At 35.5% G+C, this 22,212-nt stretch overlaps 1 protein-coding gene across 1 annotated transcript in view; it reads left to right on the forward strand.

Moving 5' to 3' along the window:
• NCKAP5 (NCK associated protein 5) overlaps nt 1-22,212 on the forward strand; it is a 674,947-nt gene that overhangs the window by 546,889 nt on the left and 105,846 nt on the right. The window contains exon 11 of the mRNA XM_070957028.1: nt 21,630-21,815. Coding sequence (XP_070813129.1) covers nt 21,630-21,815 — 186 coding nt within the window. The remainder of the gene's footprint in view (nt 1-21,629; nt 21,816-22,212) is intronic.

Raw genomic sequence — 22,212 nt, forward strand, 5'->3', positions numbered from 1 at the left:
CCTTTATAAGTGGAAAATAAAAGCCAGAGTGGTCCCAGAGTGGTGGTAGGAGCACTTAGGGCTGTGACTCCTAAGCTGGGCGAGTGGCTCCATCAGATCCCAGGAACCACATCTCAACTCTCTCTCCAGAAGAGTGCAGTGCTAGGAACAGCTAAGATCCTCACAAAATCCTCAGACTCCCAGGCCTCTGGTAGAGGGCGAGATTGAGGCAGACAAAAGACCACCCATAGGTCTGAGAAGGTAATTATTTTATTTAATAAAATATGAGTAATAAAAAAATGACATGATCCAGATTTTGCAGCCGATACTTAAAATATTTTATGTGTATTCCTGAGGCTTTGTGGCTATATCTCTTGGCATACCAGAATTAGGAAAGATAGCCATGTCTTGTGGTGTTAAAGCGCAAATATTTTGTGCGAGACAGGTCATAAAAGATTAATGATATAGTTCTTCCTTGTCACAAAAGTTTGAAAGATAAAATAGTGTTTTGAAATAACTCTGACTGCTCTCCAGGATAAAGCTGAAGGCTGGGAAGCCATGTAAGTAATCTAAAAAGATGAGCCTACATAATGTGTAGGATTCTATGTTATGCTGATCCAGTGGTTCCTTCGTCTACATTTCTCTGAAGAAATTTTATTTTATCTCTGTTATTTTTGGATTAATTTCTAGAACAATACATATGTTTCTTCATATGCAATAAATGAACACGAAAAGCCAATACTAAAGAATAGCTTCTGAATTTGACTCAAGATGCTATATTGATAGTTGCTGTTAGCTAAGAAATGAAGCATTGTTGATGAAAAGTAACACATTCTCCTTTTAATGGATGAGTTACATGGCTGCTGTGACAAAAAAAAAAAACCCTTCTATGTTCATCTATCTGAAGCATTTTAGTGTTTGTTTGAAATCACTAGCATAAGAGTAAGTATAAACCCAAAATACAGGTAGTCCACAAGTTAAAACAGTTCATTTAGTGACTGCTCAAAGTTACAACAGCACTGAAAAAGGTGACTTATGACCATTTTCAGACTTATGACCTTTGTAGCATCTCCATGATCATGTGATCAGATGCTTGGCAACTGGTTGTGTCCCAAGATCATGTGATCATGTTTTGCAAACTTTTGACAAGCAAAATTAGTGGGGAGGCCAAATTCACTTAACAACCATGTTACTAACGTATCAAGTGCAGGGATTCACTCAACAACTTTGGCAAGAAAAGTCATAAAATAGGGTAAAATTCACTTAATTGTCTCACTTAACAACATTAATTTGGGGCTCAATTGTGATTGTAAATTGAGAACTACCTATATAATAACATTTTAAGAGCCATCTTTAGAGGTGGCTGAATACATACAGGGATTGAAAGTGTGGCCTAGAAGTGAAATAATGTCAGTGTTGTCCTATATTGAATGTAATATTTGCAATATGAAAAACGAAGCATTTTTATGCAATTAGGGTTACTAATTAGGAGAAAGCCAATGTATTTTCAGTCTTATATACATAGCTTCCCTTTTACAAGTATCATATATAATATATTATTAGCTAGAGCAGATATTCAACCCATGATCTGTGGGCCACATGCGGCCGTGGATAGCTAGTAATGTGACTCCACAAGATTGTAAACTTTTAAATTATTGTGTGAGTTATATACACTAACTGTGTTATGTATTTTACATGTGGTCCAAGACAATTCCTCTTTACTTATTGCAGTCCAGAAAAGCCAAAACATTGGACACCCATGATCTAGAGAGTGAGGCTAACTTGTATCAGTTATAACTGGTTGTATAATTTTACATATCTTATTTATAAATGTTATGCATAGAAAGAAGCTTGATCTCTGTACAAACCTTTAGAGCATTTGCCTAATGTACTACCGTTAAAGTCAGGATCAGTTCTCTGCATTTGTTAAAAATGTAAATGAAATCTAAAGATCAGAGATAATTACTTTTCCTTTGGGTGTATCTTTTATTTAAAATAGTTTATAAAGATGAACACTTTGGAGGAGAGATTGGGAAAATGAATAATCTTAGTCTTTAAACTATAAGCAGGGAAATATTAGAAAAAGGAGATTCTGTCATTTATGCTTGTACTCTGAATATCTACTTAAAACTGCAGCATTTATATTCCAGGACATTGATGAATTTCTGTATTGCAAATGTCTGAGTGCTTTGACTTCTCGTATACTGCTTATTCATAGTGGCTTTATTATGCAAAATATAACAAGCCTGTGGAAGCTAAAATGGTTTCTCTAAGACATTGTTTAATATTTTGTGGTGGATTTGCCTTGTTAACAGGATTTTCTGATGTAGTTGTAACTCCCTAATCTTCCATACAAATGTTTGTAATATCATCTCCTTGTTCTTTGTCTTGAATGTTGTCAGTTAAGTCTCAGTAAACCCGCCTAGAGGATTTGCTCACACAACTGGCAACCATCTCTCAGGCAGAAGATACATTTAAATGCTGGAGTTTGATTATGATGGGTTTTCCTTCTCATTTTCTTTAGCCTTGAGAATATTTATGCTGTGGCAACAGAAAAAAAAAAGGGGGGGGAAACCCGATCAAAGTAAAACTTTTAAATATTTCTACTCTATAGAAGAAAACAAAAACAACACCACAATCAAATTGATTTAAATTCTACATAAAAGCTGAAAGCAGCTTTTTCAAAATCAGGCATACTTGGACTTAATCCTTTAATATTTGTCTTATCCGTACCTCATTCCACTCCTAACATCAGGGAAAATTACATGTTTCCAGTTTTCTATCTCAAATTTTAAACAAGCATTAGAAAGATTAATAGTTTCCTACATATTTTTGGCCTTATTATGAAAAGCATTAAATTTGTTGCAAAATACATATTCAAAACAGATCCAGGCTGTAAAAAAAAAAAAAGAAGAACTTAAAAAATAAGAAAGAATAGTATAAGTAGCAAGTAAACTAACTATCCTAAATTATAAGGATAATAGTCCAGATTCAGTGGGATACTGCAGCAATAAATAGGCATTCAGATTGGCTTGTAATATGTTGCTGCTAAAAGAGTAGAGCACCGAGACCTATGGTGTTATAAGTTGTCATGACCTGAACTAGTTTTAATTCCAGCTACTCTATCAACAGATTCAGCTGATGGGAATAAGAATGTCACATATCTTACCACTCGCAGCACTCATTGCAAAATGACCTAGATATTAGATTATTTTTTAAATCAGTTTTATACCCCATCACGATAGTACTTTTTACATATGGTAGAACTTTCACTGGTCTATACATCTTCAGAGAAGATCTATAGGAGATGGCCAGGCTGAGCCTGAGGAGAGGTCAGGTGTGTCATCACTCAAGTTCCTTCGTGCCCACAAAAAACCTAAGTACAGCCCACTTTGAATTCTGTTGACTCTTGTCTATTGACAATTTGCCTTGACCACTAGTACTTCAGTTTCTTTTAGAGACTGCAGTTGTTGTTAGTCACGAAGTTGTGTCTGACCCATCACGTCCCCATGGACAACGTTCCTCCAGGCCTTCCTGTCCTCTACTATCCCCCTGAGTCCATTTAAACTCACCCCTACTGCTTTGGTGACTCCATCCAGCCACCTCATTCTCTGTCATCCCCTTCTTCTTTTGCCCTCAATCCAGGGATAAAATCCAGCAGGTTCTAACAGGTTCTGGAGAACCGGTAGCAGAAATTTTGAGCAGTTCGGAGAAGCGGTAGCGAAAATTTTGAATAGTTAGGAGAACTGGCAAATACCACCTCTGGTTGGCCTCAGAGTGGGGTGGGAATGTGGATTTTGCAATATCTTTCCCCTGCCACGGCCACCAAGCCACGCCCACAGAACCAGTAGTAAAAAAAAATGGATTTCACCACTGCCTCAGTCGTTCCCAGCATTATGCTCTTCTCCAGTGACTCCTTCCTTCTCATTAGGTGGCCAAAGTATTTGAGAGAGTGTTAGTATGTAATAAACCTCTATTCATTTGAATCCCCTTGACTCCTGATTTTCTGCACTTGACAAAACACTTTTGAATGCTTTTCCATGTTTGCAATATTCATGCATATAGAAAATTCTCAGAGAGAAGACACCAAACTGAGTCAAATCTCTGGCGTAGTCCTAACAAGTATGCCATAAAAAGGTAAGCCCTCCTGCTAGGATTTTCTATACTTGTATGACTCACTTGTCTTGTTTAACATTCAGATAATAACTTACAAATTCTCAAAAGGTGGATTGATGCCCCTGGGGTGGTTGCAAGCAACTTAGAGTTAATTTTAAAAAACTGAATTGGGCTTGACAGGCAAACTGGGAAAATAGTCAAAACTTGCTTTGGATTTTGCTGCTCACCTCATTTTGTCTGTCCAATTCTCCAGCAGATAAGTTGCCGAATATAAAGTTTGAGATCTTTTATGATAACATTTTTTTTTACTAAAAGTGGTATATTTCTTGCTGAATCCTAGCAACAATAAAAGTATTGGTTTATTCACAAAAAGGTGTTATACTAACTCATTTGCCATTTGAGGGAGTTCCATTGCTTTTTTCCCCATTGTTCTCTTAAGATCTTCCAGAGTGCTGGAAAAAGCTCTGCACTATGATTGAATTCAAAAGATTTGAGGCGAAAAGTACCTTTCAATGAAAGAGATGGATTTGAATAATACCAAAGAGAAGTATCTGCATGATGAAAAACAAACGTCTTCAGTTAGAAAAATAAATAAGAAAACAGTTTGAAGTAATTATATAATTACAAAGGGATTAAAATCATTTAGGAATCTCCTTGTTTCTTCTCAGTTATTAATATGAATGAACAATCTAGAGTTCATGAGTCTTGAAGGCAACTTGGTCTAGAAACTAATTGATATTATAAGTTTCCATATGCAGCTAGTCCTTGATTTACAACCACAATTGAGCCCAAAATATGAGTTGCTAATTGAGAAATTTGTTAAATGATTTTTGCTGCATTTTTTGACTTTTCTTGCCATATTTGTTATGTGAATCACTAGTGTTATTGATTTAGTAACACAGTTCTTAAGTGAATCTGGCTTCTCCATTGACTTTGTCAGAAAGATCGCAAAAGGCGATCACATGACCCCGGGACACTACAACTGTCATAAATGTGAGCCGGTTGTCAAGCATCTGAATGTAAATCACATGAACATAGAGGTGCTGCAATGGTCATAAGTGTGAAAAATGGTCATAAGTCACTTTTTTCAATGTCATTGTAACTTTGAACAGTCACTATATGAACTTTTTGTAAGTTGAGGACTACCTGTTCAAAGTTACTTGAAATAGCAAAAATAATCTTTTATCCTCACAGTCTTTCTCCAAAATACAGATTTATTGTTAAGTTCAGAACTTTCTTAGAGCAAGTTCTGGATTCTACTAGTTTTCCTTTTGTTGTTGGCCTTTCTTTCTTTACTGGCATTTTTAACAAAATCTTGCAAAATCCGGTGAGATACACAATCACATTGGCCTTTTTTGAGGGAAACTAATAAAACAAGACTATGCTATTCCCCTGGAAGCAGAGCTACTACAGCAGAAACCTTTGTATCTTTCTTTGGTTCATCTGCCAATACCAATCTAATAGGGGTGAGAGTAGGAATTTTGCATAGTGAATGTATATCCGGTTTTAAGGCTGGGGGATGAACATATGGTCAGTGTAATATCTGCAAAATAGAAGCACGTGACAACAAAAGATGAGAGCCCCATGAGATCCCTTGGATTGCCTTTCTAATAATCTGCTGAGGCTACGCAAATCTGAATCGAGACTTAATGTAACAACTAGTTCTGACAGCAATTCTGATTTGTGCAGCTTTTCAGGAAGGGTGCTTTACAAAGCTATTGCATGCAATTTCAAGAAAATGCAAGAATTGTGGGATCTTTGATGCTCTCTGAACTTGATGGTTTTCTTGCGGACCTTTCATTACCCAACTAGGTGACATCATCAGTGCTATAGAGCTAGTAGAATAAGTAGAAATGTGGGCCAATGGTGCCTCTGCCTTCATTTTAAAGATGGAAGGTGCCCTATTCCATCCCAAAGGATCAGAACTTTCCCCCATCACTTTTCTTTTCTCCATAGTTCCTGCAGGCCTCCCCACATATGCATCAATAATTCTAATTGTCTCTCTGCTGAAGTAGCTCACTAAAGGGTCAGTTCCAACATGCTTCCATTCCACAACAAGTGAACAAAGGGGGGAAAAGCGATCTACATTTATTTATGTATTTTATTTATTTATTCTGATTTTCATTAGAATATCAGTTGGAGACCCATCCCCAAACATGAAAGGAGATCTCATTGTTTCTCCAGGACTGTGTGCTCATCAGAGTGTCATGGTCAATCAAGAACCACATTTGGTGGGATAAACTTTGGGGGAATCAGTGTGCCCTGAGGTCTGTCTTTCCCAACTCAAATCTCACCTTGGACGTTAAATTTTATTAAGCTAACATTTTAACAAGGGATTCATATAAACTAGTCTAAAACCACTAAAAAAAAAAAAAAAACCTCTGGCTATAGCAGCCATTTATGCAATGCAAATCAAGACTTGCTGTAAGTATAGAATTGCTACTATCCTAGAAGTAATATACTAGATTGCAACAGAACGTTGTATGGAAAGTCTTTGCATTTATGCACTTTGCTTTTCATCTTAGTAGATTGTTTTTGTTATAAGTTACAGCTTTTGAAATGGTAAAAGATCATGCCATACTTAAAAAAAATACAAGAATACAGTAAGAACAAAACAGACATGCTTATTATTGCCAAAAGGAATCATCAGTATGCAGCTTTCATTTGTACAGATGGAAATACCGCAGCTAAGATCTAATTTTCAGGAACAGAATCATTTGTGAAATGGAACTTTCTGAATTATTCTTTCTTTCTCTGTTCTTTCACTTAACATATAGGATTCTCCTGAAAGTTAGAGTATGTGCTAAGAGTGTTGAAGAAAATATATTTTTAACCAAAGAGCCTCACTGTAACAACACTAGCAATGACATAAAAACAGGTTGGGATTGTTTAGAATTGGGAATTGAAAATTAAAAATATTATTTTTATTTCTAACTCAGATGGTTGGAAAGCCAATAAAACATGCTAGAATGTGTTAAAAAGATTGAATAAGTAAAAAAAATGGCTTACCATTTTTAATTTTTTTTCTGGCTTAAAGACGAAATCTTAAAGCCTCTTATTGCTAATATAGTCTGGATTTGCAGATTCCGTTAATCCATAATAGAATTCTTTTGGTTTATGGCTTACCACAACATCTGAACCCAGTCAGTTGTGGTTTAGTTAAGAATGTTAACAAAAACATCACTTATGCAACATATACAACTTATGGGTAATGCAGAATTCTCAGATGGCACAGAGAAAACCACAACCCACGCAACTTTTCTTGTGAAACAATTCTGAATGTTCTTGTTTATAGTACAGCAAGATTGAAAAGTATTAGTTTTTCTAAGTCCTTTTAAGTAGAAAATAACTAAGCAGCATTCAGCTAAAGCAAATAAACAGATAGATCTTCAGATCACCCTTTCTTGTCTCGGCATAACTGCCATTAAAAAGTTGGCATGCAATAAAAGCAATAAATCACTTTATGCCTCCAATTGCTCCACCATTCAGCAATTAATTATTGTCTGGCCTGCAAATTAATGCTTCATCTGAATTCAGTGTGACTAAGATTGTTTATGTGTACGCTAAATTCAACTTACAGTTAATCAAGGGTTTCATATAAACTTAGCTGGGCATCTCTCATAGCTAGCTTCTTGATCTTCAGGTTCTCTTGTCTCATGGAATTCTGCAGAGTGTAAATTGACTTCTTAATGCCTAGACTTTTGCTGTTCTTTATTTTCTTGAGAGTCATCAACTTGTATATCACCAAATTTAAGAATGTAATATTAACATTTGTTATATATCTGTTCATAGTACAATTACTTTGAAATGCTTGCTTTGGAAACTGATTAAGGTATCAAGAAATTGGTATTTCCCTATCGAATGATAAAGAATTTGTACAACAAATGTGGGTTGAGAGACTTCACAATATTTTAATTTAAATTAAGAAAGTGCTTGCATTTTTGAGTGGAAAGCATATAAAACATGTTCAAGATAGAATTATTGCTTATGCATAATACAAAAATTATATATATATATATATATATATATATATATATATATATATATATATATATATATATATATATATATTTGTGAGAACCATCTTTAGTGGTCTTCTAATCACTCTTGAACTGATGTTTCTTCAGAAGCTAAAATTGCCTTAAGACAGTTTTAGATTCCAGGTCATCTTCTCTTCAATATCTCCAACTCCATGTCCAGGCTTATCTCCTTTCTTGCCAATTCATAGACCATTTTAACTTCCTGTCCCCCATGTGAGAAATTTTGTACGAAAACATCAATAAAAACAACAACAATAATGCGATCAGTTTGACCCAGCCTTTTGTAGCCTCAGGTTATCAGCTAGAAGTAAGAGTTTGTATGTCTGGAAGATTCCCATGGCAGATGGCATTTATCAATTCGCTTCTGTCATATAATAATTGTGCCAAAAATATGCTTTGTAGAATTCCTTTTTGCTATTATTTTTGTTGTTGTTTTACCGATCATTGTGTTGCAAACATTAACTTGTTTCAGAACAAGTTACAATCAGAAAGTTCAGTATTTTCTACTAGGTTTTAAAATAAGCGATCAAAAAAAGTAAATGTTAAAGTAATGTATTATTAGTATATTTTCTGGAGTCTTCATGCTTGCAATTCAGGAAGACACACAGAAAAGGAGATACAAAAGAATTAAAAGAAAGTTTGAAAAGAGAAAGGTATGTAGGGGGAAAAAATCCTCAAAGTGTAAGTTAGACTTGTTTTTCAGTAAGTTCAAAGCTATTTGCTAAACTTGATTGTGTTTCTCTGGGGTTTCGTATGCTCTGCACAGCTCTTTATTTTATTTCTAAATCCAGTGTTTATTCTGTTCAGGTCACTGTTGCTGGGATTTCAATTCATTTCAAATACTGCACACCAGTGTGCACTAAAGCCTTTCCACAAATCCAATCATCATCATATTTTAGAAGGCACGTATTTGCAAAATGTAACCTTAATATGATTCTTGATAAAACAAAAATAGTTCTATTCTGGTCAGTCTTTCTCTATACCTAGACTTTCCCTTATAGACCTTTCTCTATACTTCTAGATATACTTGAAATTTATTGTTTATTCAACACTTGATAGTTCGGAGAGGTTTCACACAATTGAATAAGTAAGAAAAATATGTTTTGCTAAACTCTAGTTTTCCTACAGGTCGTATTTTTTTCCTCCCATTTCAGTTCTGTTGCTTTGGTTATCCTTTCATGTTATTCTGAATCCCATGCCTGACTCATCAGTGGTCTAAGCTGGGGTGGGTTGTTTTGGATTGGTCTTGATTCTATGTGACACATTTCACATAGCGTTATTAGGGCTATAAAGACTAAGTCTGTCTCCCTGCTGCGCATTCCTGCCTAGAGCTGCCAGAACGTCTAGATTCTGTCATTGAGTTGGCAGTGGAGATGCTAAAGCTTATAGCTCTTGGCAACCTCAATCTGTTTCTAGGCGGAATGAAGCCTGGGATGGTTCAGTGGACCATGGTCTCCATGCACCTGAGTTGAAGTATTGAGGGTTCAGTGAGAATACATTTGACCTGTTTTATGCCTTAGAGCAATTGCAATGTAATCTGGGAGCAGAAGATCTTGCCATCAATTCTTTGTCATGGCTAGATGGCTGTTTGATTGCTCTCTAGCTCAGCAATGAGCGATGTTGATGTAACTTAATTGTAGCTATATTTTCTTTCCTTTTCTCTTGAAATAAATTTTTTACTCTTTGATATTTCTTACTCCTCTTAGAGCAGTGGTACTCAACCTGTGGGTCGGGACCCCTTTGGGGGTCGAATGACCCTTTCACAGGGGTCACCTAAGACCATCGGAAAACACATATATTCAATAGTTTTAGGAATAATTTTATGGTTGGGGGTCACCACAACATGAGGAACTGTATTAAAGGGTCACGGCATTAGGAAGGTTGAGAACCACTGTCTTAGAGGCTTTGCATAGTTTTTTTTTTCCTTTGTCCCTGCAAGGGAATAGCGTAGTAGATATGTATAAATGTATGTATTATCAACAGGAGGGATAGCAGTCAATAGGGAAGAATTTATCCGTTCATTCTGAAAGCCCTGAAGATTTAATCCTTAATAATAATAACAAAAAAAACACAGTACTACAGTTCTCCCATGTACGCACAAACACAGATCCGTCTGAAACAAATTAGAATGCTTACATTTGCTCCGGGAAATGAGCTTCCTTTCCTTGTGCATTATATTTCAGAGGAGCTATCCCAAGTGACACTTTATTTCTCAAAGTCCATTTCAGGACAAGTAACATTTATATACACAAGGAATGTAAACAAAGATGAAATAAAACTTAATTTCAACTGAATAACTCTTACATTAAACCAGTGTATTGCTTTATTTTAAGATCTTTAAAGGGTTTGTGTTGAAATATCATTGGCAGATTGGCCTTGGAAATGACTCCCTGGATGAAACTGTTGATCATCTCCTATGTCTGCATTGATGTTTGCAAAGGTTATCTGGATATGATAACCAATTCTGGAATTACTTTCTATATTTATGCACTCAGAAGATAAGTTTATAAAATTACTCCTTAACAGGGATACCAGCTCTGAGCTGCAGATCTTTGACTATACTAGCTAGTACCACAACATTAAGCATTTTGTATGTCTCTTCATTGCCATTTACAGGTAGGGCTTGACTTAAAACCATTCATTTAGTGACCAAAGGTACAACAGCACTAAAATATAAGTGGTTTATGGCCATTTTTCACACGACAGTTGCTGCATCCCCATGGTCACATGATCAAAATGCAGGTTTTTTGGCAACTGGCATGTGTTTATGATGGTTGCAGTGTCCCAGGGTCACATGATCACCTTTCGTGACAGGCAAAATCAATGGGGAAGACAGATTGATTTAACAATCGTGTTACTAATTTAACAGCAGTGGTTCACTTAACAATGGTGGCAAGACAGGTCGTAAACTGCATCAAAACTGATTTTACAACTGTCTGGCTTAGCAACGGGAATTTGGGCTCAGTTGTGGTTGTAAATCAAGGACGACCTGTAGTGGTTACCTAGAGTTTTGCAGCTCAGGTCTGATAGCCCTATTACCAAAATTACAGAGATTTATTAATAGAAATAAATGCATCAGTTTAGCCTGCTGTTAAGTGTCTTCCCACCCCCCCCCCCCTTCTGAATGGTTATCATGCTGTAATAATAGAAAACAGCATTTATTGCTTAGAAAAGAAGATATAAAAATCAAATAGCCCATACCAAATTTATATTGCACTATGAAACTATCTTGTCTCCAAACTTTATCTTCCTAATTATTTTGAAATATCGGTAAGTTTGGGCTTTCTGGCAAGTTGACCCTAAAGAAACCTTTCTCTTTATCTAACAAGTAAACACTGTTGGTTTTTTTTTTTCCGAAAAAACCCAAAACAAAACAGCCTATCTTCTGATAGCTCACTCCCCCCACCCACCTTATCTATGTTGTTTCTGTGGACTTTTCCACAGAGTCTAATAGTAGCAATGGAGCAGGTGTGAGGTTTATAAGTAATTTATTTTCACAAAAGGAATATTTCAATAATCAAGGATAAGTTAATGCCATGTGACGCAAACTCTGTAGCTTGAGGACACCTGTTCCCAATTGATTTCAAAAAATGTTTATTCGTTAATTTTAGGATAATTAATAGTGGATATAGGGAAAAAAAGTTTTTTTCTCTCACTGGCCTTTTTGTTAACAGAATAGGTTATAACATTGATAATTAGGATATGATTGTTAAATTCTGTAAAATAAAACTTTGGTGAAGCAAGTCAGATTATGAAAAAGGCACTATTATTGGTGAAATTACTTAGTGATTCTTCCAAGCAGGTTTCTTTATTGTTCCACACCTGTAGATAGAATCTTGCCAGACTAAGCACTCTACTCGCTGAATCTACCATATACTCTTAAGAATTATTAGGAAGAGGCTGTCTTCACCCTCTTTCTCTCATACAAACTATCTGAACTGAGTTGCCTCTTACTCCTCTGGAATGCACCCCCTGTTTCCTGGGAATCCAGCTCACATTTCATCACAATTACAGAAATGAAGGAAAATAGAGTAAGCATTGTGAAGTGCGACTGATTTTGAAAACCTTATAAACCATAATGCTGAACTATCTTAGGTGTAATTTGTGATTTACTATGAAAGTGCAGCTCAGAACCCAAAGAAATCAAAAGCCGTATGATCAAATAGATGCTGAAACTGAACACATTCATGAAGATGAAAGAGTGGGAATTTCAGTGAAATATCAAATATTATTAGAACTGATATTAGATGTTTTACCACTTTTACAAAGTGAAACACATCCTGAAAGTTATAATTCCATTTTGTAATCTGTGTTTCATTAAATCGTATATTCCTTCAAAGTATTCTGAAATATCATTGTATGTATAAATAGCTGCAAGGATTCTATGCCTTTTATTGGAAAGGATCTTTGCTCGCCTCTTCAGAAGAATGGCTAAATAAAATAAATTGTGGGAATATGCTTCGTTGTCTTAGTATTTTAAAAATAATTGTAACAGGAAATCATCAGACAAATTCCTTGTGTGTCCAATCACACTTGGCCAATAAAAAAATCTATTCTATTTTATTCTTAGGTGTAATTGTAATTGGAAATCATTCTTAGATGGCCATAATACGCATACTTGTGTCATAACTAAAATTTGTATTTTAATTCGATGCATAATTTAACATATTGTTTACCATCTAAAGTCTGTTCTTTATAATCTAAAGTGTGTTACCCAAATTCATCTAGCTGAAAGTTTTATAGGGGCATGTTTTCATTAGGAAATGATTGAGATTTCTAACAGTGTGATCGGCTTTTAATGATGTACTAGAATATATAGTTGTCTGGCATTTCATATTTGTTTTTTATCTATATTTCACTACTCATACTTGATTTTTATTTGTATCACCTATTTTTGACATTATTTAAAAAATTTAAGGCAGAGCAGAATGAGTAGGAGGAGGATTGTATGTTTAGATATGAGCAATGGGATATTTGGAAAACAACAACACTAATGTTCATATTATAAATTATTATAGGGATTGCTAGGAATAGGAATTATTTCACATATCTATTTGCAGCATTCTCAAATTATTACTACTGTTTGTACTTCATATCCGTCTTAAATTTGAATAGCAACGTATTTGTAGATCTTGTATTTTATTGCTGTGGTAACAATGGTTACAACTTATTACATCTTTATTTTAAGAATCCTGTCAGCTGGGATCTGGAGTAGAGAAAATGTTTTCCTAATATGGCAACAGTTGTCCGTCTTAATAGCTTACAACTTTGGAAGGAAATAGTCTTTTCTCATGCATTTTGATTACTTATCATTTTAGAACCAGAGTGACCTATCAGCAACATAATTAAGTTTAATAAATAAATAAAATAAATGTATAATAGTTGTATTATATTCCTTATGTGATTCTATAGAGGTGCCAGTCAAAAATGAAATCTTAGATAGAGTGCCTATTTGAGTAACAAAAACTAAAGCTTTTTTGTTCTGTTATGATGATGGTGGTGGTGGTAGAGGAGGAGGAGGAGGAAGAAAATATTCAAGTAGGCTTGTTTTGCAGTGTCATGAAAAAATTCTCTACTTGCTTGCTTTATGATTAAAAAACAAGCAGCTCTAATGATGTTATTGACAAGATATTGTATATTTTTGTCAGGCTTAAAATTCTTTTAAAGTTATCCATAAAAAGGTCATATTTACATAAATTGCAAAATGTATTGTATTTGCAATTAAAACAATCCAAGCTTAACATTCATGTAAAACTTTGGTAATTAGTATACAAATTAATATGGGGAAAATAGCATCAGATTAGTAATCCTTCCAAGCAAAATTGAAAGAATTGAATATGTAATCGAACTGCATATGGAATATTAATGCACAAAATCCTCTTGAGTCTCCACGTCCCTGATACAATTATTTTCTATTCACATTAATTGCTTCTAACAGATGACATTAATGAGTTTGAGTTAAAATTTGTTCAAGGGAGTGCTTTGCAAGATCAATGCTGTTGAAGAGTAGACTCATTTTTATAATCATGCATCATTATTTTACAATCATTTACAGAAGCTGCTAAATAAAATAAAGTTCACCTGTTGATTACTCAATAAGTCATTATATAATACTTCCTACAGCACTAAGAAGTTGCAATTATCAAGCTAGAAAAATGCTTTCATAAATGATGAGGTATCATACACTAGAAAAGTGTTGCTCCTTTTTCATAAATATTTGATTCCTCTTTGTACTATGTCTTGGACTCAATAAATGGAGACATTACAATAAAGCTCTTTTGCCTTAAAATCCTTTATTCTTCCGTTGAAATTTATCTTCTGCATTTGGGATTTCCACTTTTGCATACTTGGCAAATTATTTTATGGTCATTCCATTATTTCCTGACAGGAATGAATTTCATTCGTACATCTTTGGTCATCCATCTTCATTTGTGCAATCCTTGACTTGGGGATGTCTTTTCAGGGATACTGTAGAAAAGAACTCAGGTTTGATGTAATTGCAGCTCGTTCAGGTTCCCATGAGTTTTCTTGCATTTGATTTTTTTCCTTTAGCATATTCTTATCTCTACAAGAAGTAGGTGTGGTGAGAACAATAAAACTCATCATAGAATTAGAGTGCTATAGAAGGAGAAATAACAACCTTTTCTTCTTTTTCTGAAGTCCACTATCATTTTGCTGGCTGAAGTAAAAAGTGCCATTCTTTGCAAAAAGGCGTAAATCTTGGCAATGTCCCCAAGATACCTTTTTGAGTATTGATTACATCTCAAAGTTTGTGAGAAATGGTCAAGGAGCTTTTTATTAAAGCTGGGGCACCATATTATTCATCCTGGTTTTATGATATATTATGTATGAACTTTTAAAAATTCATGGGCCTTGCTTCTCCACCCCCCCACACATATACTTTCTCCTTTTTGAATGTGCTTCCCTTTGTGCTTATCTGGCAAAACTTTAAGGAAAATGACTTTCATGTTTCATTGAGGAAAGCAAAACATAGCTTACATAAATAAATAAATCATAAAAAATAGAATTAAAGCACACAAGACCTGAAAATATCTTTTCCATGTGTAAGTATAAAAATTCGACAGATTCCAATTTGATATGATAAAATATTGTTTCAAAGGTTCCGAACAAGAATAATGACCACTCATACAATCTGTAATTTAGCTTTCATGATAGATTTTTCTAGTTTTAGGTTGGCAATACTGTAGCTTCATTCAAACAATTGCCATTCCTTGCTACTTAACAATTATGTATTTAAATTATAATCTTAAACAGGGTTTTGTACTCTGAATATGCTGATGGCTTAAATCCTATGATTAAAAATGCTTGTCATGAAATGCAAATTAATAAACCAAGGGACAAGTTAAATATATGTAATTAGTGCACCCCAGGAGTAATCTTTGAAACTTTTAAGAGGATATCTAAAGAAAGGATTCAATCTCTGCAGGACAAAAATTATCTTCTGTTTAAAAAGTAAGATACATTTAAAGACATCCATGGATGCCTAAATATCATTCCAGTGGTCTTTATTTGTCTTGAAGTCCATCCTCAGCCACCATGTAGTATTGGATAAGCAGATTCTGGCTAGGTAATAGTAATGATGTTATCATATCGGAAATTTGTCCAGACAGTTATCTGGTCTTTCAACAGCCCTGATATCATGGATGGAAAGGGGAGGTAGCTCTAATCATGTAATATACCTTGACTATGGCCAAAGACACTGCTGTTGACATAAAGGATGTAAATGCCTACTATATGTGATACATGGTCATAGAAAGAAATTTGCAGCCTTTCTTGTGTACAGACTGCCCTGTTATGAGCTGGTTCCTTCCAAGAGGTGCTTGATTACATCTTGGGGTTGGCAGCAGAACACTAATGCTTTTTTATCTTTTCTGATCCTAATCTGCTGGTTTTCAGGACTGAATAAAGCTTGAGAATTTATTTTCTCCACAGTGATCATGGGCTTGTTAGAAGTTATTGTGGTTCTAATTCAGGGAATGGTCATACACTGGATCTCATTTTTATCTCCGAGCAGTTGTTGGAGCATCTGGAGATGAATAGAATTTCCTACTGGTAGAATCAGGCCATACTCTGATTCTATTGTGATTAAGAGACTCTGTTGATTGGACTGATTTGGATAATCCACAAGAGGCATCTAGCAGACTCAGATGGTTTTCAGAAAGTGCTTGGTTATTTTCCCATCTCTCTGACAGGCAGTAGTGTTGGCACCTAGTAAAGCAGCAGGTGAGAGGACACGGTGGCTCAGTGGCTAAGACATTGAGCTTGTTGATCGAAAGGTCTGCAGTTCAGCGGTTTGAATCCCAGTGAGCTCCCGTTACTTGTCCAAGCTTCTGCCAACCTAGCAGTTCGAAAGCATGTAAAAAATGCAAGTAGAAAAATAGGGACCACCTTTGGTGGGAAGATAACAGAGTTCCGTGCACCTTTGGCGTTTAGTCATGTCGGTCACATGACCATGGAGACATCTTCGGACAATGCTGGCTCTTAGACTTTTGAGCACTGCCCCCTAGAGTTGGGAATGACTAGCAGATATGTGCGAGGGGAACCTTTACCTTTACCTTTAAAGCAGCAGGTATCACAAAGAAAGCCAGGTACTGGGTGCTATTGTCTTCTACCATTAGCCATTTAGAACCCTGTCCCCCACCAAGATTCACAGGTCTGGGAAATGTGCACTTTCCCCAATTATAATTTTGCACACACGTTTGGGATATATAAATTGGCTAGGTGCCTTGCAAATCTATTTTGTATGTCCATATTTTTTGTCTGAATTTGAGTGAACTCAGATGCTTAGTTTAAACTCTCAGAATATTCATAAAAAAGAGAGATTTTGAGATCCCTACTTGCACACTGGACAGCTGTTCCTTGTGAACACAGAGTGCAGGAACTGAGGTTGTTGCCGTCAACATGTGAGTTAAGCAACTGAAAGTTGGGAGATTTCAACCAAGCTCACAGTTGTAATGCAGCATATATGGACACAAGGTTCATGTGAGCCTCATTTCTTTAAACACTTTCAGAATGTAATTAATTTATAGCTAAAGAGAAAATAAGAAAATTCAACCTGGTGAGTCAACATTCTTTCTGGATTACAAAGGGAAAGGGGTTTTAAAGATTTAAAAACTTTTGGCAAAAATCTTAACAGGGAGTAGATATAAGAAAGTATAAAACTAGTAAAGGGATACTTATTTTTAAAAGATTAGTGTTTGGTGTTTTTGAACAAATTGGAATTAAAATGGACAAATGAACCAGATTTTTGTGGAAATGTTTTGTTGTTGTTTATTATTAAAGAGTGTGGACAATTTTACAAAATAAAACATAAAGGCAGACTGTCATACTAACTGTAACTATAGAGCAGGGATGAAATCTAAAATTTTTTGCTAACAGTTCTGTGAGCGTGGCTTAATTAGTGGGCGGGGCTTGGTGGTAAGGTGACTGGGAGGGTGTGGCTTGTTGGTCAGGTGGGCATGGCCAAGTCAATGTCACTTCTTTGCCCTTTTTTAACCTACAAAACACAACACAACACAACTGGCTCAGCCACAATATAAAAGCAGCTGTGCTAGACCCAAAATGGCCCCTGCAACAAGCAGGAACCTCACAGCCACAAAAAGCCCAAAAAACCAACTTTCACACTTTACACACACACAACACAACACAACACAACAGGCTCACCCACAATGTAAAAGCAGCTGTGCTAGACCCAAAATGGCCACTGCAACAAGCAGGAACCTCACACAGCCACAAAAAGCCCAAAAACCCAAGTTTCACACTTTACACACACAAAATTCCACATACAGCTTTGTGAGATTTTGTGTGTTTGTGTAGTTAGAGTGAAACACTACAGAAACACATTAAATCTCAGAAAGCTGCACAAATATTATTTTATTTTATTTTATTTTATTTTATTTTATTTTATTTTATTTTATTTTATTTTATTTTATTTTATTTTATTTTATTTTATTTTATTTTATTTTATTTTATTTTATTTTATTTTATTTTATTTTTATATAAAAGCAGCTAAATTTTAAACTTCCTAAATTTTAAATGGCTAGGTCTAAAAAAAGAATAACTAAAAAAAACTCCAATTAACTTTTTTTTTAAAGCTCCCAAAGGGGAAAAAAACTTACCCAATAGAACAGTAATCTCCAACCTTGGCAACTTTAAGACTTGTAGACTTCAACTCCCAGAATTCCTCAGCCAGCTTTGCTTTGCTGGCTGAGGAATTCTGGGAGTTGAAGTCCACAACTCCCTGCCTGCTTGGTTGCACGCAGGGAGATTCAGTTGCTTGCTGATGCAATGGATTTGCAATGGGAATACAGCAAGGCGTTGCGACCAGCAGCTAAGGTAAGCAAGCTGAGGGAGGGAGGGGGAGGGATTTTTGCTATGAGCCATTTAAAAGGAAAACAGTTTTTTTCTTTTACATGGCTCTGGCGATCCAAGCTGAGTTGCCTGATTAGCAGGCAACTCAGCTGGGATCATCAGAGCTTGGCTGGTCAGAGCCATTTAAAAGAAAAAAAACGCTCTGATGATCGCGCGGCTCAGCTGGGCATGGGGGGCAGGGGCAGGGATTTTTGCTACCGGTTCTCCGAACTGCTCGCCACCATTGCTACCTACTCGCCCGAGCCGGTCCGAACCAGGAGCATTTCACCCCTGCTATAGAGATGTCAACTGTGATTGTGACTATTACTACAGAGTGCTATATGAGTCATGAAGGGCACAAGAAGACAAATAGAAAAAAAAGGAGGGAGATTTTTTTTTTCTTCTATGAGACACTTTCATTTTTGGATTACAATATCATAATGGCAACCACTAGAAAAGCAGCAGAAAAAAAAGGGGGGGGGACAAGAGGATCACTAGATTTTGGATTACAAAATTTTAGAAAATTTTGATTTAGAAAATAATGGGTGAAGAATTTATTTTGAAGGAGTGAAGGATGGAGGATGAAGGTGTTTCATATGAATATTCTCAACTACAATATGAATTTGTATTGACTGATAAGCATGGTAGATTTGTTAGGGTGGAAATTAATACGTGTAGAACTAACTATAGTTCTTTAAAACAATAGTACTGTTATATAAAAGTTTACAGAGAGATTAATAGGTTTCTCTGATAAAAATTGATGTTTGTTAGGTAATTGGATTGGAATGATTTCTTGATAATTGGATAGAACTTTTAGGAAAAATATAAATTCATTTACAGAAAAATACAAACGTTTTCTTTGATGTGATGGACATTTTGGGACTAGTTAACATATGGAGACAGAAAAATGGCAATCCAAGAGAGTATACCTACTATTCTCAAAGACATAGCTCCTTTTCAAGCATAGACTTGATTTTGATTTCAAAGAATTTGGCTACCAAGTCTGCTAAAGTAGAGATTTTACAAAAGACTTTTTCAGATCATAATCCTGGGAGTTTGATTTATAAAAGAAAATCTAGTTCTTTTAGATGGAGACTAAATGAAACGTTGCTACAGAAAGAAGCAATAAAGGAGTGTAAAAAGAAATTAAAATATTTTTTTGAAAATAAGTAAAGGCATTGGTTTAAAAATGGCTATGGGAAGCAACTAAAGTTTTTTATTTTATAAAAGAGAATAGCGAACTCAAAAAAAAGAGTCAAGAGAAAACACAACCTCTTTTGACTGAGAAAAAAGAAAAGAATTTTTAGAGAGATATTTCTTAAAAAATTAAGCTTTTACAACAGTTATATATGCTAACAGTAAGGGAAATGGAAATAAAAATGAATTATGTAAAACAAAAAAAAAATTGAGTTTGCAAATAAACCTCAGAATTGCCTGCATATAAATTACAAAAAAGAAAGTGATATTGAAATTACAAGAGGGAGATACTGTATTAATGGGCAACTTGGGTATACAAAAAACATTTTATCAATATTACTCCAACTTATGTAAAGAAATTGACAACTCTCTAAAGAAGATAGATAAATATCTAAAGAAATAAAATTTATTGACAATTACAGATGAACAGAGACAGATTATGAATGGACCTGTAACAATAAGGGAAATTTCTGAAGCTATAAAAAAGATTAAACCAGCAGAAGTTCCTGGACTAGATGGATTATTAGGGGGTTTTTTTAAACATGTTTTGAGGATGAACTTTTACAACCTTTCAAAAATATGATATAGAAGGGCTACCACTCGGAAAGAAGTTAAATGTTTCAATGAAAATTAGGTTCACATTTCATGAGTTGACTAATATTCTGTAGCCTTCCCAAGATTTGGCCACCCGGATTATGTCAGAACAGTATTAACAAGTCCCTTTGTGCCTGAGAGAGATTCACTGTGTTTATTTCTTTTCTTTTTTTCCTGGCCCATTTTTTCATTTTGGAATAGATTATGTTTATCTATTCCAAGTGATGTAAAGCAATGTAGGCACATATCCTTGCAATGCTCATGAATGTGAGAAAAATGTTTTTGAGATTTGTGAGACGGTGCAAAATGCCAAGGATATGCAAATATGTTATTCATTTTGTACTCATTATTATTTCTGTTGGGGTAGTTTACAAATATTGTAAATAAACAAGCTACACAACTGTCTGTGATCCATTTCATAAAGAGGCTGTATAACACATTACGCGCAAGATTTCTGAGCATGCGGGACACTCTGACCTTTGTAGGAAATAAAATGCTCATCTGGAGCAAAATTAAAACACATCTACCAACTTCTGCGCTGCTTCTTTCTTCCTTACTCTGTTCCTTGAAACTGGTGTTTAGTCACAGAAGCTGAGATTGCATTTGGAAAAGGCTGATAACCACACAACTAGCAAAGGAAGCCATAAAGTGTCAATAAATAGCATAAACTGGAGATTTTAGCTGTCGGACAGTGACACAAAGATGGATTGTCCTACGCTGGAGACTTTCTTAGACAAAGCTTTAAACTAGATAGGAAACCAAAATTAGACTGTAATGGAGAGATTCCATTCTCTGTGGACATTCTAGTTGAGGCACTAAATTAATTTACCTTGCCCAGTTTTCTAGTGCCTCATCTGTTACATTGTGGGGCTATAATGCAGTTGTCAAGATGTTCTTGTACTGCTTTAACTTAAGCTCCAGTATCTTTCTAGAGCACATTGCTAATAAACATTGCATATTTCAAGCAGACTGTCAATGAAAAACTAGCTCGGATAGGGCGTGCATAATTTAAAGAAATAAATTTTTAAAACAATCAAATATTGAGAAATGTTAATCTTGTAATAAGGATGAAATATGAGCATGGTGGTTTTAATATTCCTTCAATAGTTAGACTGTATCTGTACTGGTATGAATACAAATAGACTGTTGATTTGTCATCTTATTCAGAAAGATTCTCTCTCTCTCTCTCTCTCTCTCTCTCTCTCTCTCTCTCTCTCTCTCTCTCTCTCTCTCTCTCTCCCCTCCCTCCCTCCCTCCCTCCCTCTCTCTCTCTCTCTCTCTCTCTTATTTTTTTCAGCCCACCAAATAATGTCATCTGCTTTGTTGCTTTAGGAATGCCAGCAGAATATGAAATCTGGAATACCTGCCTTGAAATGCCAGAATCAGTTAAATGGGATTGGACCTCACCAAGTTTATCCTAGAAGCAGCTGCAGCAGCAGTGAACTCTCCTTGTCTAGCGCCTGCAGTGAATATTCCAGCAGTTCCTCCTGGAATGATGGGAAAGCATGCAAGAAAAAGGTAAGCTACTGGTCACCTTTGATTTAGGAGAAAATTTAAAGTGGCTACGTTTTTCTAAAAAAAATTATTATTGGCAAGGGATGCTTCATAAGCTTAGCTTAGAAGTTGAAGCAATGAGGGCATGATGGGAAGGAGAAAGAAATGGGGAGTATTGAGATCAGAGTCCTAAATATAAATCTAGAAGTATTGTGACTTCCAGCAGAAGTGGGATATCTAATCTGAAGTATCCCTTCCCCTTCCCACCCCTTTCCTCTCCTTCCCTTCCCTTCCTTTCCCTCCCCTCCCCTTCCCCACCCATTCCAATTCATTCGCTTTTATTCAAAGTCAGATTTGTCTCATCCCTAGCTAAGTGTAATAAACACTCATAGTTTGGTCTGAGGCTTGCTTCCATGCTTTG

The sequence above is a fragment of the Pituophis catenifer genome, unplaced genomic scaffold (assembly GCF_029215685.1).
Source record: "Pituophis catenifer annectens isolate HBS135680 unplaced genomic scaffold, rPitCat1.0.hap2 SCAF_1, whole genome shotgun sequence".
Lineage (NCBI taxonomy): Eukaryota > Metazoa > Chordata > Lepidosauria > Squamata > Colubridae > Pituophis > Pituophis catenifer.